At 45.5% G+C, this 14452-nt stretch overlaps 1 protein-coding gene across 1 annotated transcript in view; it reads right to left on the reverse strand.

Moving 5' to 3' along the window:
• The window catches only part of CLSTN2 (calsyntenin 2), a 597917-nt gene that overhangs the window by 138455 nt on the left and 445010 nt on the right, over positions 1-14452 (reverse strand). Inside the window, exons 3-4 of the mRNA XM_059063644.2 lie at positions 7460-7655; positions 6516-6724 (exon numbers count right to left, since the gene is read on the reverse strand). Coding sequence (XP_058919627.1) covers positions 6516-6724; positions 7460-7655 — 405 coding nt within the window. The remainder of the gene's footprint in view (positions 1-6515; positions 6725-7459; positions 7656-14452) is intronic.

Consider the following 14452-nt stretch of genomic DNA (forward strand, 5'->3'; position numbering starts at 1 on the left):
GTATTTTTTAACATCTGGGCTCTTCGCCAGGAATGTTCATTGCCTCTTCTCACATTATTTTGCTAACAAATAGGAAGTAAAATCAATACGAGAAAACGTGTGACCTCTCTTCTGAAAGCTACACAGAATAACAGATTCCTTGTCCCGGTGGCAAAGACATTTTTCTTCTCCAAGAGAGACCAGACATTGTTTCTGAGCCATTTGTGTGTATTTCTTCCTGTGGGTTTGATATTATGACTCAGAAATAAATATTTGACAATGAATGAGCAAACTTTTAATTGACTATTTTTGCTGAAATACAATTTTGGTTTCAAAAAAATGAATCAAGGCCTGACATGCATTTAATACTTTTTACTTTTTGATTCCCAGAGCTTAAAATCTCCCTTTGTTGAGAATAATTTCATTCTGGCTTTTTTTTTTTTTTCAATGGTGGAGCTGACAGCAAATTAGAATTCAAATGATGTCATCATCCCTTGCCAGAAGCGAAATCAAGAGAGTGGCATGGACATATATACGCTACTAAATGTAAAACCGATAGCTAGTGGGAAGCAGCCGCGTAGCACAGGGAGATCAGCTTGGTGCTCTGTGACCACCTAGAGGGGTGGGATAGGGAGGGTGGGAGACGCAAGAGGGAGGGGATATGGAGAAATATGTATATGTATAGTTGATTCACTTTGTTATAAAGCAGAAACTAACACACCATTGTAAAGCAATTATACTCCAGTAAAGATGTTAAAAAAACCAAAAAACCCCAAATAAACCAACAAGCAGATACACAAACATGGAATGACGGACTCAGGTATATATATTTCATTTTTGTGCACCTTTGTTAAAATTAAAGAAAAACTTATTGAAGTAAAGTTGATTTACAATGCTGTGTTAATTTCTGCTGTACAGCAAAGTGCTTCATTTATACATATATATATATATACATTCTTTTTCATATTCTTTTCCATTACGATTTATCACAGGATATTGAATATATGTCCCTGTGCTATATTGTAGGACCTTGTTGTTCATCCATCCTATGTAATACTAGTTTGCATCTGTTAATTCCAAACAAACCCCTTGGCAACCACAAGTGTGTTCTCTATGTCTGTGTGATTCAGGTATATTTTGATGTTTCATCAAAACTAAGGGGAAAGTTTTTACTGAGCTTTCTTCCATTTCAACTGATGCATATTGTTGATGCAAACTGAGACAACAGGGACTAACCCAAGAAAGTTCAGAAAAGTAGAAAAGCCACATCATGTGTTAAAGATAGGAAAAAATCCATCCACCCATCACTCAGTATTAGTAATACAGTACTCAGCACGAGGCCATGAGCAGGTGCTACGAATGTGAGCCCATGTAAGGGTATGGAGGGTCAGGGGGTACGAAGTTGCCCAAGGCATTGCACCAAGAATTGGAATCGTTTCTTCTGCTGTCTGCTCTGCTCTGTTTCTAAAAATGCAACTGCAGCCAGTGATTAGAAGTCAAGTTTCCTTTAACAAAGCCAGTCAAGAATCTCTGAATAAAAATGTGTTTGCTCTATCTTTGGCCTTGTGGTGGAGGTTCAGGATCCCTTTTCTTTTCCTCCAAATATTTGTTTTGGTCTCAGCTCCGGGCCCCAAGCACATCTGGAACAGCTCAGTATGGGGTTGGTAACATTCCCTGTGGCTTCTGTTAATAAATTAGTTCATGGTTAGAGCCGTCACAGGGGAGGACTTCTGCGAGGTGGAAGCACTGTAATAGGACCACGAGAAGTATGTTTCAGCAACATCGAATTGAATTTTGAACACAAGGTTTTAACTTTCTTTAAAGTTAAATGGCTCTCAAAAGATACACCTCGTAGAAGAGGAAGGCTCAGGGTTCACTGTCAGCGTGACATTCAGCAGACCCAACACTACTGATTGCGGTAGAAAAATAAAAATAAACGCACGAGCCAGCAATCCTTGGCTCAATTTACGGCAGCTCCCCTTCTGTAAGAAGTCTTAATGAAACTGAGAAACTAGTTTACTTTCTCCACCACCACTGACTTCACGCAGGGGAGAATGGGTTTCAGAGCACAGGATTTGAAGTATCAGAGTATAATACTTTCACTGATGGTTGTAGAGGGAAGGGTCGAGTTTGGCTAAGTCACACATTTAAAAACGTTTTGAAAGATCAGAAACAGCCATCCTTTTTGCTTCTGTGACAATTGTATTATTTTCCCCACATGTGAATGATTTCTCCTAGTGCTGCCTTCTCAGGAGGACTGAGTCCACAGTTAACCCAGGTGAGTAATGATCTCTGGGCTTATTTCTCTGTTCCAGACGAACTTGGGAAGGTTAACTCTCAAAGAACGATCCGTACCTACCACGTGTCATAGTGAAGGTATTTTTTTTTTTTTTTTTTTTTTTTTGCGGTACGCGGGCCTCTCACTGTTATGGCCTCTCCCGTTGCGGAGCACAGGCTCCGGACGCGCAGGCTCAGCGGCCATGGCTCACGGGCCCAGCCGCTCCGCGGCACGTGGGATCTTCCCGGACCGGGGCACGAACCCGCGTCCCCTGCATCGGCAGGCGGACTCCCAACCACTGCGCCACCAGGGAAGCCCAAGGTATTTTTTAAAACCTCAGGTGGCGTAGGGGTTGCAATGAGACAAGTGCACCTACCTGCACCCTCCTTCTGATGGAATTTAAATCGGAGTTGCTCTGTTGGAAACTTATGCAGGCCAGTGACTTTGCAAGTGTTCATACCTTTTGGCCATGCAATTCCATGTCTAACAACTGACTCCAGAAAAAATGATAAAAATTACAGACAAAGGTGCAAATATGTTCCTCTAAGCATTATTTTTCACATTGAAAAAGAGTAAAGAAACTGGATGCCCAAGAGTAAGAGACAAGCTAAGCCTGATTCTCTGCTTAGACGGACTGCTGTTCGTGCTAAAAGTGCTAATTGTGAAGCATGTTGATGGATGGAAAAAATACACACGATCGAATAAGTGAAAAGGGGAAGATAAAGAAAAGCAAGGAAAGCGTGGCCTTATTTTGTTCAAGAACTTCATAGAAAAAGCGCTGGTAAAATGTCAGTAGTGGTTCTCTTTGGTGGGATTACAGGTGACCTACTTCTTCATACTTTTCTATGCTTCCCTTGTTTTCCACAAAGGACATGCGTTTCTCTTCTATTCAGGTGGAAGAGAAGCGTTTTCATGTACTTGGAGAAGAAACAGACTTGAGGACACACTATTCTCATAGGTGTCCAATGCCTGTTACTCACCAGGGCAGCCTGTGGAGGGCTCAGCAGAGGCTGCATGAGACCAACCACTGCTTGGAAGATAGAAAAGTCTGCCAAGTGGAGACCAGGTGTCACTGAGAGCCTGGTTGCCCCCTCAGCCATCATTCCCATCCCTGGCTGAGTGCAGGACTTAATTCCCATGTTACTATGAGGATCTGAGGCCAGGTTTAAGTAGCTTGTCAAGGACCTCTCTCTCTCTCACGCACACACACATACGCAGAGTGGTAGGTGTAGGATTAAGACACAACTTTGTATTTTTGAACTTAAATACCATTGCCATGTGTTCCTGTCAAATGTCACTGAGGACAGTGATAATATCACTGGTGAAAAGGCTTTGGGCCCAACACTCAGGGGACCTGGCTCCAGTCTCCACTCTGCCACTGAGGTGACAGGTGCTATATGGCCAGCTCTTCATGCTTGAGGAATCAGTTTTTCCATCAGTTCAATGGAAATGAGGAACTAGGCCCTACCAATCTCAGAGAGACCAGCCAAATGCTAGAAGATGGGGGCCTGGAAGCCATCTGAAATGGATCCAGAATTTCCCAAGAGGGAGGTAATGCCACCAACTCAGTTATTTGCTCATAATTTCAGTCTGTAAATCCATGGGGAATGAATACCGTCCATGTCCCAGTCACCCAGGTAAATATCTAATAATCATGGCGCCATGAATGGAACACTATATGCTAAGTACCTTGTGAACATCATCCCCAGGAACTGCCTCTCCCTGAGGCCTCACTACCCCACATGGGGCAGGGACTGTCACTGCCATGATTTTTCAGGGGAGGAATTCAAGGGAAGGGAGGCCGAAGACTTCTGGTTGGAAGAGGTTGAGTCTTGCGTTAAAAGAAAAAGTCCTGGGGCCTGAATGAGTGGAGCCCAACTCAACAGTACTCTTTCTTTTTAAAAAAGAATTAATTTATTTAATTTAATTTATTTTATTTTATTTATTTTATTTTTGGCTGCGTTGGGTCTTTGTTGCTGCGTGTGGGCTTTCTCTAGGTGTGGCGAGCCAGGGTTACTCTTCGTTGTGGTGCGTGGGCTTCTCATTGTGGTGTCTTCTCTTGTTGTGGAGCACGGGCTCTAGGTTTGCGGGCTTCAGTAGTTGTGGCGTGTGGGCTCAGTAGTTGTGGCGCACGGGCTTAGTTGCTTCGCGGCATGTGGGATCTTCCCGGGCCAGGGCTGGAACCGTGTCCCCTGCACTGGCAGGTGGATTCTTACCCACTGCACCACCAGGGAAGCCCAGCAGTACTTTTTCTAATGTGTCTGCAAAGAACTTCTTCAAGGAGCTGGGAAGGTCACTGGGAGAAGCAATGGATAAGGGTCAACTGGGAAGCTCAGTAGAATGGGAGCTGCTCCTGCGTCTGCCCTTAGGTCCTGCCTTCGTTACATGAGAACTGCTTCTATAAACCTCGCCATGGGCGGGGTGGGCGGGGAGGGGGGGCAAGCTCCCTGGAGTGCCGGCTCTCCTCTTTGTCTCAGGCTGTAAACCAACGCTGGAGGCAAAGGTCTGGCAAAGGAACATTACTCACTTTTAATGAGACAGCTAGGTAAATAAATTGGCATGTGTTAGTGCAATGGCTCATCAAGGTGAGTAATTATCTTCACGACTGGGGCAGTTTACCCTCAGGTGAAGGACTCTGCATCTCCTCTCTCCCGGGGTCGTGGCTCTACAGAACTAAGGCAGGAGGCCAAGGGCAGCTTGACCACTTGTTCCAGATACCCTCCCCCCTGTCCAGTCTAGCTCTTCAGCAAGGACTTGTCACTCCCCAAGTTTCACAGCTCTTGAGGACATAGATGGCACAGCTGATCATAGGGGACCAGAAACATATGAAGCAGTTGTTTCATATTTTGTAGAGTGGCGTGTGTGTGTGTGTGTGTGTGTGTGTGTGTGTGTACGTGTGTGCATGTGTCATGTATGTCTGTGTGGTGGGGACAGGCCAGCCGCTTCATAGGGCCTGTAGGAAAAGCAATCAGGAGCAGTTCTTGTAATTGAAATTACCTGCTTCTTAGTCCTGAACCAAACTTTAAAGTCCAGTATTTTCTCCTTTGCTTTCTCATGCATTGATCTTGGGTCCTACACACTTAGCATCTAGTGATGTCCAGGTGTACAACTGACACTGGCCACATGTTTGAGCATCTTTTAAGGAAACTTCCTTATTACCATTTTGTCTGTTGGATGAATATTGGTTTCATCTTCTGAGACAGATCATAAACTCCAGGAGACCAAGGAAGAGGGGTCTCCTGGGCCTCCATGCCCTATGGAATCTGCTGCAATTCTCAGGATGCAGAAGACTCTGTCATAGGGTATGTTTCTCCCTGGTCTCAACATCAAGAAACACGGGAAGCACTGAAGATTTGCGAGCAGGTGACTGATGGTATTTCCCTCTAGGCATTGGCTACCAGGAGGCTGAGGGCTAATTCGCTGCCTAACCCTGGATCATGGCACGCTTTGTGCACCACCCTCACCCTTGACGCTGCCTGACTTTCTATTTTTTATTTTTATTTTATTTTTTTTTGCTAGATGGTAAGCTCCATGTGGGCAGGCCCACTTCTGTTTTGACTTCCCCTCTATCTCTATTCAGTTGCCAGCACTGTGCCTGGCACTTAATAAACATTTGTGGCGTGGATGAGCCTCAGGTTTTGCAACTTTCCCATCATTGAGCAGTTAAATCCTGTTTGAAACGAAGTGAGGATAATGTACGTACACCCACACACTCATGCTAATAATGAAACAATATACTTGATTCATATCAAGTTATTGAGAATTACAGTTAAAGCGGGCTGAGTTGATTGGGCCTCTGGCTGTGGTGTTTACACTGCAATGAGTTTTTTAATAACGGTGATGGGAAAGTATCCAGATGGCTTTCCAGGATTGTTCTCAGTTCAGTAAGTTTCGTTTGGGATTGGAGTGTGGTGTGGCTAATGTCACACTTGTTATACAGGAAACTCAGATGTGGCTGAGGGGATGGCATGGCTCTCATCTGGATGAGGGCGGGAAAATTCTACCGGAAAACCAACCTGTCTTCAGCATCCAAATGCGTGGCATTGTGCGTTCTATAGACTATTCACTGAGGAGGTTTCTGGGGTGTTTTAGACCTGGCCAGGCTGCTGATGACGTAAGGTCATCCCTTGTAAGCACAGGCCTGAGTTCTGGGTTACAGAGCCTACATCAGGGATAGCAAGGGAGGCGTCACCTGCCAAGGGCATTCAGAGCCCTGTTTCCCTGCCTCCATTCACGGGGGTCCTCTCGGGACACTCACCATTTCTGTCGATGGCAAAAGGCACATCAGCTGTGACGATTTCATAGTTGCAGATCTGGCTGTACTGCGGGGAGCAGTCCTCGTCTACAGCCTCCACCTGCAGGATGCTGTCGTAGATCTTGCCCTCTGTCACGACAGCCTTGTAGACCGGCTCTTTGAAGGTGGGAGCAAACTCATTGACGTCCTTCACCTGGATATGGACCACGGCCCTAGGACCACACACGGGAAGGAAGAGATGGCGGTAAGGAAAGGATCACACCATCCTCCCACCCCTCCCACAGGTACTGACTCAGGTCCCAAGGTCAGGAGAGTAGAGAAACCACAAGACAGTTGGGGTGGCTGTTGTCCGAGTGCTCTGTCCTCCCTCCCATTGAGACCCCTTTACCTGTCCTTGCCCCGATCCTGAGATGAATCCGCCCCGGAGAGGTGCCTCTCCTTCTCTGACCTTCCTAGTTACCCAGCTTTAGGCAACACATTTCCCCTAGATCATCTCCCCATTCCCTCCACTATTCACTCACTCCATCCAGTAAGAACTGAGCCACTCTCACTCTGGGTTAGGCGCTGAGCTAAATAAACTCTATTTGAGAGTTACAACCCCAAATGAAAAGCGCTGTGATGGAGTGAAGCACATGGCCTGGCAGAAATCCAGGGAAAGGTCCCAACGAGGTCTGCAGGAGGGCTTCCCAGAGGAAGCAACATCTCAACTCAGTCCTGATGGTAAAATAGGAGCATCTTCATGTGAAGCAGAGGGGTGGAGTATTCTAGGGGTAGAAGGAGGCCCACGCTGATGCCTGTAGGGGCCTGGGGACCCGGGCAGCAGTCGGGCAGGCTGGAGCAGCACGGTGTGAGCACCGCACGTGCCTATCTGAAGGGCAGCGTGGGAACGGAGGTGGGCGGCGGGGGCGGGGGCGGGAGGGCCCAGGGAGCTCCCTCTGGTCACTCACTTGTGCGATCTCTTCCAGGCCGTGCCCTCGGGCCCCGTGCCGCAGTCGTAGGCCTGGATGATGAACGTGCATTCCTTCTGCAGTTCACAGTCGATGGGGCTCCTGGCGCGGAGCCGGCCCTCTCCCGACGTCTTGTTGAGCACCACAGCCTCGAAGGGCAGCCCCTGGCCACGGATCTTGAATGCACAGATTTCCCCTGCAGGAGGACGGAAGGCAGAGAGCGGGGATCCTGAGAACGGCCAGACTGAACACACAGAGCTTCGACTGGACCAGATTTGCCAACCCCAAACCAGACCATTTCCTCCACACAGACAACTGTCAAAGCAGAAGCGGCCTTTAGAGACTCAGACCAACACGTTCATGTCCTGGATGGTAAAACTGAAATGTGCCCCATGCGGTGTACCCAGCAGGAAGGGTGGGGTGTGTGCGTGGTCATCAAGCCGGGGAGCTGGCTGATATCTCAGTTTGCCACTTTTCCCAGGAGGTTTCTTGCTTGCCCTCTGCCCAGTATGAGATTAAGGAACTTGCCCGCGGTCGAAAGACAAATGACTGCAGAGGAAAGGAGAAAAAGGCCAAAGCTTCCACTGTCTTTTGTTTTGTGACAACATCCTTGATTCTTCAAAGTGTGTTCTGTGAAGCAGCGGCCTGGGCCTCCCTGGTGAGCTTGTTAGGAATACAGACTCCCAGGTCCCACCTGGACCGCCAGAGTCAGGATATGCATCTTTTTTTTTTTTTTCTGGTGTGTCCATGATGCCTTTTTCTTTATTTTTTTTTTTGAAGTATAGTTGATTTACAGTATTATGTTAATTTTTGCTGTACAGCAAAGGGATTCGATTATATATATATATATATATATATATATATATATATTCTTTTTTATATTCTTTTCCTCTATAGTTTATCACAGGATATTGGATATAGTTCCCTGTGCTATATAGCAGGACCTTGTTGTTTACCCAGACTATATATAATAGTTTGCATCTGCTAACTTAATTAGGGTCCCCAGGTGACCTGGCTGCTCAGTAAATGTGAGCAGCACTGCTTGCTCTGTCCTTTACTCTTGGTTTCAGCACCCTGCGTTGCTGTAACCCCCTTCCCCCTTCTCCTCTCCCCTCTCCTTCACACCTCTCACCTACCACTCCCCTGCAGGGACAGGGACACCACTTGGAGTTGCCATGTTCTCTCCAAACAGCGGGGGTGAGTTTATGTGAGTTCCAGAATCCCTGTGGAGCCTGAAAATCCAATTTCTTAAAGAACTGACCATGTTGTGAAATGAATACATTTCTCTCCGTCAGCTGGGTTCATGTGTATTATAGCTATTTCTCAGCATTAAAACAAAGCCATGCAAATATCTTCTTTATCTCAGTTGATGGATGTTTATTTCTTGAACCCTGGCCTGTAAGCCCTGTAGTAAGTGTCCTGGAAGGTACTGAAGATTTGAGACACGTTCTCTTCCTGTGTCGAGGGAGCTTACAGGCTTGTTGGGGAGACGATGTGCAGATGTCCAGAAAGACCCTTCATAGTGCAAAGGGGTGTGTAAGTGTCACATGACACGGGCAGCAAGGTGTCCAGCTATAGGCTGCTGGGGAGTAAAACACAGGCTTGAGCCCGGGGGCCTGAGTCACGTTCCAGGTTCACTGCTGACTTGTTGATTTAGTCAAATTACAGTGACCCTCTGGGTTTCAACTGTGTCACCTGTAAAAGGGCCCAGAGATAATGTCGTAGGGAGAACATCTACCCGACACGCCCCAAGACTGGTCTGACATTGCCCCAGCTGCACTACTGCAACGAGGATAAGGTACCTACGGTCTACAGTTTAAGGGGGGCCTCAGGCTCAGGGTGGCCAGGCATCTGCCCACAAAGCACAGGCACCGTGAGGAGAAGGGGTAACGCGGCTGCATGCCTGCTGTGTGTCAGGCATCGAGCTTTGTACCTCCGCCCAGGTGATCTGGTTTAATCGCCACAAAAACCCTGCAAGGCAGATGTTTTACACCAAAATCTGTACAAATTAACAACAACAACAACAAAAAGGATAAAAGGAGCTATTACTTTCTCGAGGTCACAGAGCGAAAGTTGGTGTAAACCCCAAGTATGGCTGAGTCGTAACTCCACGCCCTCTCTGCCCCGCTGCGCCGTCTCCAGGCAGCCCCATGACTTCTAAGGGGACCGCCGAGGGAATTGCTTCCGGTAACGTTCTACACTCCTACTCAGGAGAGGAAGTCCCCACACCCCATTTTACATATAGGAAGGTGCCCCGATCTCTTACTGACAGTGTTTTCTGAGATGCTCAGTCGATACCAGTTTTACCTTTAGGCTTTTGTTTTTTATTATTTCGTCCATCCTCAATTTCATTATGAACACTCCATTTTCACCCCATTCCCTCCTGGCCATTTCTCAAATGTAGTTGTGGAATAATGGACAAGACAGACAGCTTGTGGGCCAGGCTCTAACAAGAAGGCTGGTTCCCATTCCATCCCTGTTGCTCAGGCCAGTACTACCTCTCCGACAAGGCTAGCTCTGCAGCCTTCAGGGCTGGAGAACAGGTAACATCGCATCCTCAAGTCTCATTTCTGCTCTGAAGTGGCTGGGGTTGGAGGGGTGGACTTCTGACATGCCTGCCTTGAGGTTCTATCCCAAGATCAATGCCAATGTGGGAATATTAGCAGCGAATGAGCCCAGACTGGTTCTGGGGTGTTCTCTGGAGTGCCCAGATACAGCCATGATTCTAAGACCCATCAGACCAGACCATTTCTCTTTGAAGAGTCCAATTAAACTGAATATAAATGAGGGTAATTTTCTGTTGGAGATATTTGATCACACCCAAAGTAGTTCTCAAGGCTCAGAAATCCTGAACAAGAAGAAAGGAGAGGAAGGAGAAAAAGGCAAAGGAGGGGGGGGGGAAATGCAGACACAAGAGGAAGGTAAGAAAAAGTAAACCTCAGGGCAACGTATTTTCATCGGACTAATTCAGCTCAGTTCAACTCAATAGAACCAGAATTTTTTGAGGATGGAGTAAGTAAGTGCAAGGCACCATGCTGGGGCTAGAGACACAAAAAACCAAGAAAGTGATGGCAGGCCGTATCACATGGGCTCTTTCCTAGTTCCACTGCTGTGATCTTACCAGTGTTAGTGACTCCCAGCCCTCCTGCTGACCTCACTGGCTGATCCTGAGGTGTCCACAGTTTGGGTCAGGTGTGGGCAGATGGCAGGAGGAGGGAGGGAACAAGAAACCCGCACTGACCAGGACAGTGACTGTGTTTATAGTGCCTAGATTTTAAATATTTGATGAGAGTGTTTTAAACCCTGTGTCTCAAAAATGACTGCTCTGGATGCAATTACCAGATGGGAATAAATACCTTTCTGACTGCCAAGCAAGAATGGGGACTGTCAAATAAGGGTACAGAATCTTACTTAAAAATGAAGAGATCTGGGCTTCCCTGGTGGCACAGTGGTTGAGAGTCCGCCTGCCGATGCAGGGGACACGGGTTCGTGCCCCGGTCCGGGAAGATCCCACATGCCGCGGAGCGGCTGGGCCCGTGAGCCGTGGCCGCTGAGCCTGTGCGTCCGGAGCCTGTGCTCCGCAACGGGAGAGGCCACAACAGTGAGAGGCCCGCGTACCATTAAAAAAAAAAAAAAAAAAAAAGGGATGGGTGGGAAAGAATCCAATACAAATAATCAGCATAGGAAGGCTGGAGCAGCTAAATTTGTATCAGATGAAACTGATGGCAAATAGAGATTATTGCTAAAGGAGGACATTTTATAACTGTAAAGGAAGAGATCGTGATCATAGAAGCATATGCACCTAATTATAGATTCTCAAAACATATGAAGTAAAAATGGACAGAATTAAATGGAGAAATAGACAATTCCACACCACAGTGGAAGAATTTTAGTAACTGATAGAACAACAAGACAAAAAACAATCAATAAAGTCATAGGTAATCTAAATAACACTATCAACCACTTTGTCCCAGCTTATATTTATAGAACATTACATTCAACTGCAGAAAACACATTCACTTCAACCTCACATGTCATGCTCACAAAGACCATATGCTGGGCTATCAAATGAACCAATCAACGAAAAAGGCTGAAATCCTAGAGTCAGTTCTCTGACCACAAAGGGATTAAAATGGAAACCATTAACATTTAACAATAAGAGTCTAGAGAAACCCCAGATATTTGGAAATTGAACAATACGCATTTAAATAGTATGTGAATCAAAGAAGAAATTGAAAGGGATATTAGTAAATAATTGGAACTGAAGATAATATAAAAACAATATATCGAAATGAGTGGGGATGCAGACAAATCTGTGCTCAGAGAGAAGTTTATAGCTTTAAGTGCATATATCATTAAAAAAAAAATCTAATATCAAGAAGCTAGGAAAGAAAAGTTAGGTAAATCCCAAGTATATTTAAAAAACCCTCTTGATTATCATATTTAAATCATGTTAAATAATTTGTAATTTTTATAAAACTATCTTCCCGCAAAGAAAACTCCAGGCCTGGATTGTTTCATTAATAATTTTATCATACATCCAAAGAAGAAATAACACTAATTATACATAATTTGTTTTTAGAAAATAGAGGAGGGAACACTTTCTCTTTTTAAGAGGCTGATTGTTACCCCAATACCAAAACCTGACACAGATATTAACAGACATTGTAAATGAGGGAAATGACAGACCTCTAACTGTCATGAACATGGACACAAAAACCCTTAACAATATACTAGCAAATTGCATCCAACTCTAAAAAAGAATATGACTATGCAGAACTTCTCCTAGAAATGCAAGATTCTGTCAATGTGATTCACCGTATTAACAGGACAAAGGAGAAAAACCACATGGTAATTTCAATAGATGTGAAAAAGAATTTGCCAAAATTCAACACCCATAGGTAATACAATCTCCCAGTAAACTAGAAATAGAGGAAATTTGTTCAAACTGATAGAGGGCATCTATGATAAACCTGCAGTTATCATCATACTAATTAATGGTAAAATAACAAATCCTTTCTTCCTAAAATCAGGAACAAGGTAGGAGGCCTGCTCTCGCTACTCAGTAGTTCTTGAGTGCTTATTTTGTGTCATGTACTGTGCCAGTCTGTTTAGAGCAACTCTTTGTGCAAGTAGAAATAAGAAGCCTGGAGCACAGAGAGGTTAAGAAACTTCTCCAACAACACACAGTAATCATAAGCCAACATTTACATTCAGACCCACCCGACCTCAGAGTTCACCTCTGATCACAACTGTCTTCTTAGTGGTAAAATAATAATTATTATTATAGAATCTAGAGGTGGGGGAAAGCCCCTGTGTCTGGCTTCTTCACGCTTTCCCCTCCCACAAGCCCACAGGCAAAAATAACTGCTGACGCATGCAGACACCGGCTAAAAGGTACAACGTTTCCAGGAGATGCTAGAGAGAGCTGCCGCCTGATTAACACCTCTCCATCAAAGACGCCATGCTATCCATCAACAGTAATATTCATATTACAGTGGTATTTTGCTACTCAAAGTCAGTCTAATTTGCTCATGTTCATTATTTAGAGGCAGTTAATTAAAAGCCCAGCCGATGTTTATTTTGCTCCCCTCACATCACCAGTGATTTCTTGATGCTGTGCTTTCACTGCATTACAGTTTAATGACTTGATACGGCCTGTGGTGGGTTTCTTGTGGTTGTGTCTTCCATTATTTTAATTTCAAGCAAGACATTAAACTGCTGTAAGAACTCAGCCATTGCTGGTGAAGCGTGAGGAACAACCATGGTGGTCATCTGAATGAAAGAGCAGGCACTACTGGGTTATACACCAGGCAATGGACCCTCGTCCCTTCTACAAAGAGAATGGAGGGGTTTGGCTTTGGGGCAAGCAAAGGACTGACTGCAAGTGTTATATTGGCCGGAAACTGACGAGCTTAATCCAAGTCCCACTCAGCTATTTCATCATCACCTAATAATGGAGAAGGCATTGCTATGCCAAAAAGTAGCCCATGTCAACTGTGATGTTTCTAACAAAGCTAATGTTTTATTTCTCGAGAGTCATGTTAATTTTTTTTTTTTTTTTTTTTCGGTACGCCGGCCTCTCACTGTTGTGGCCTCTCCCGTTGCGGAGCACAGGCTCCGGACACTCAGGCTCAGCGGCCATGGCTCACGGGCCTAGCCGCTCGGCGGCACTTGGGATCTTCCCGGATCGGGGCACGAACCCGTGTCCCCTGCATCGGCAGGCGGACTCGCAACCACTGCGCCACCAGGGAAGCCCGTCATGCTAATTTTCAATTCACTCTATAAATTATCTAAATGTCCTTAACTATGAAATTAATGTTGTATATCCTTGCCTCTTTGAGTAGAATTGATATTCTGAGAAAATGTGTCATGCTTATCTGGCAATTCCAAACCTGCTGGGCGAGGGCCACTTCAGGTAGAGAGAAGCTCTGCTCTGAAATTGCTGGTTGAAGGTTAGAATATCAGAAAGCCAAACAGCAACTAATGCACAAACTTTTTCATCTGGAAATCAAGAAGGAGCAAAAACCGCCCTAACAAGCAGGCTTGTACAGATTATCTGCAAACAGGAACCTGTGGAAACAGAAAGGCTTGCAAGCTGCCCATTTGAGAGGTTACTAAGCAGCTGATATTACCATCAGCAGCCTTTGTTTCTAAGAAAATGGGGCATCCTAGCTGCTCTTTGTCAACTAATGAAGAACTATCCCTTATACGTATCTACTGGGAGAACTCCTACACAAGCTCCAAAACCCAGTTTTAAGCATTACTTTGTTTGGGAGCCTGCTCTGGCTTCTCAAGCTGACATGGGCACCACCTCCTTGGTGCTCCCCCATGCCCCATGCTTCCTGGCCTCCCTGCACTTTTCTTCCTGCATTGTCAATTGTTTCCACACATCTTTTTTTTTTCCCCTTTGGAGCTTCTGGAGGCAAGAATCTATACTTATCTCCCTGACTTTACTGCCTAGCTTAAGGCCTAACTTAATACAGGTGCTCA

The sequence above is a fragment of the Kogia breviceps genome, chromosome 5 (genome assembly GCF_026419965.1).
Source record: "Kogia breviceps isolate mKogBre1 chromosome 5, mKogBre1 haplotype 1, whole genome shotgun sequence".
Taxonomy (NCBI): domain Eukaryota; kingdom Metazoa; phylum Chordata; class Mammalia; order Artiodactyla; family Physeteridae; genus Kogia; species Kogia breviceps.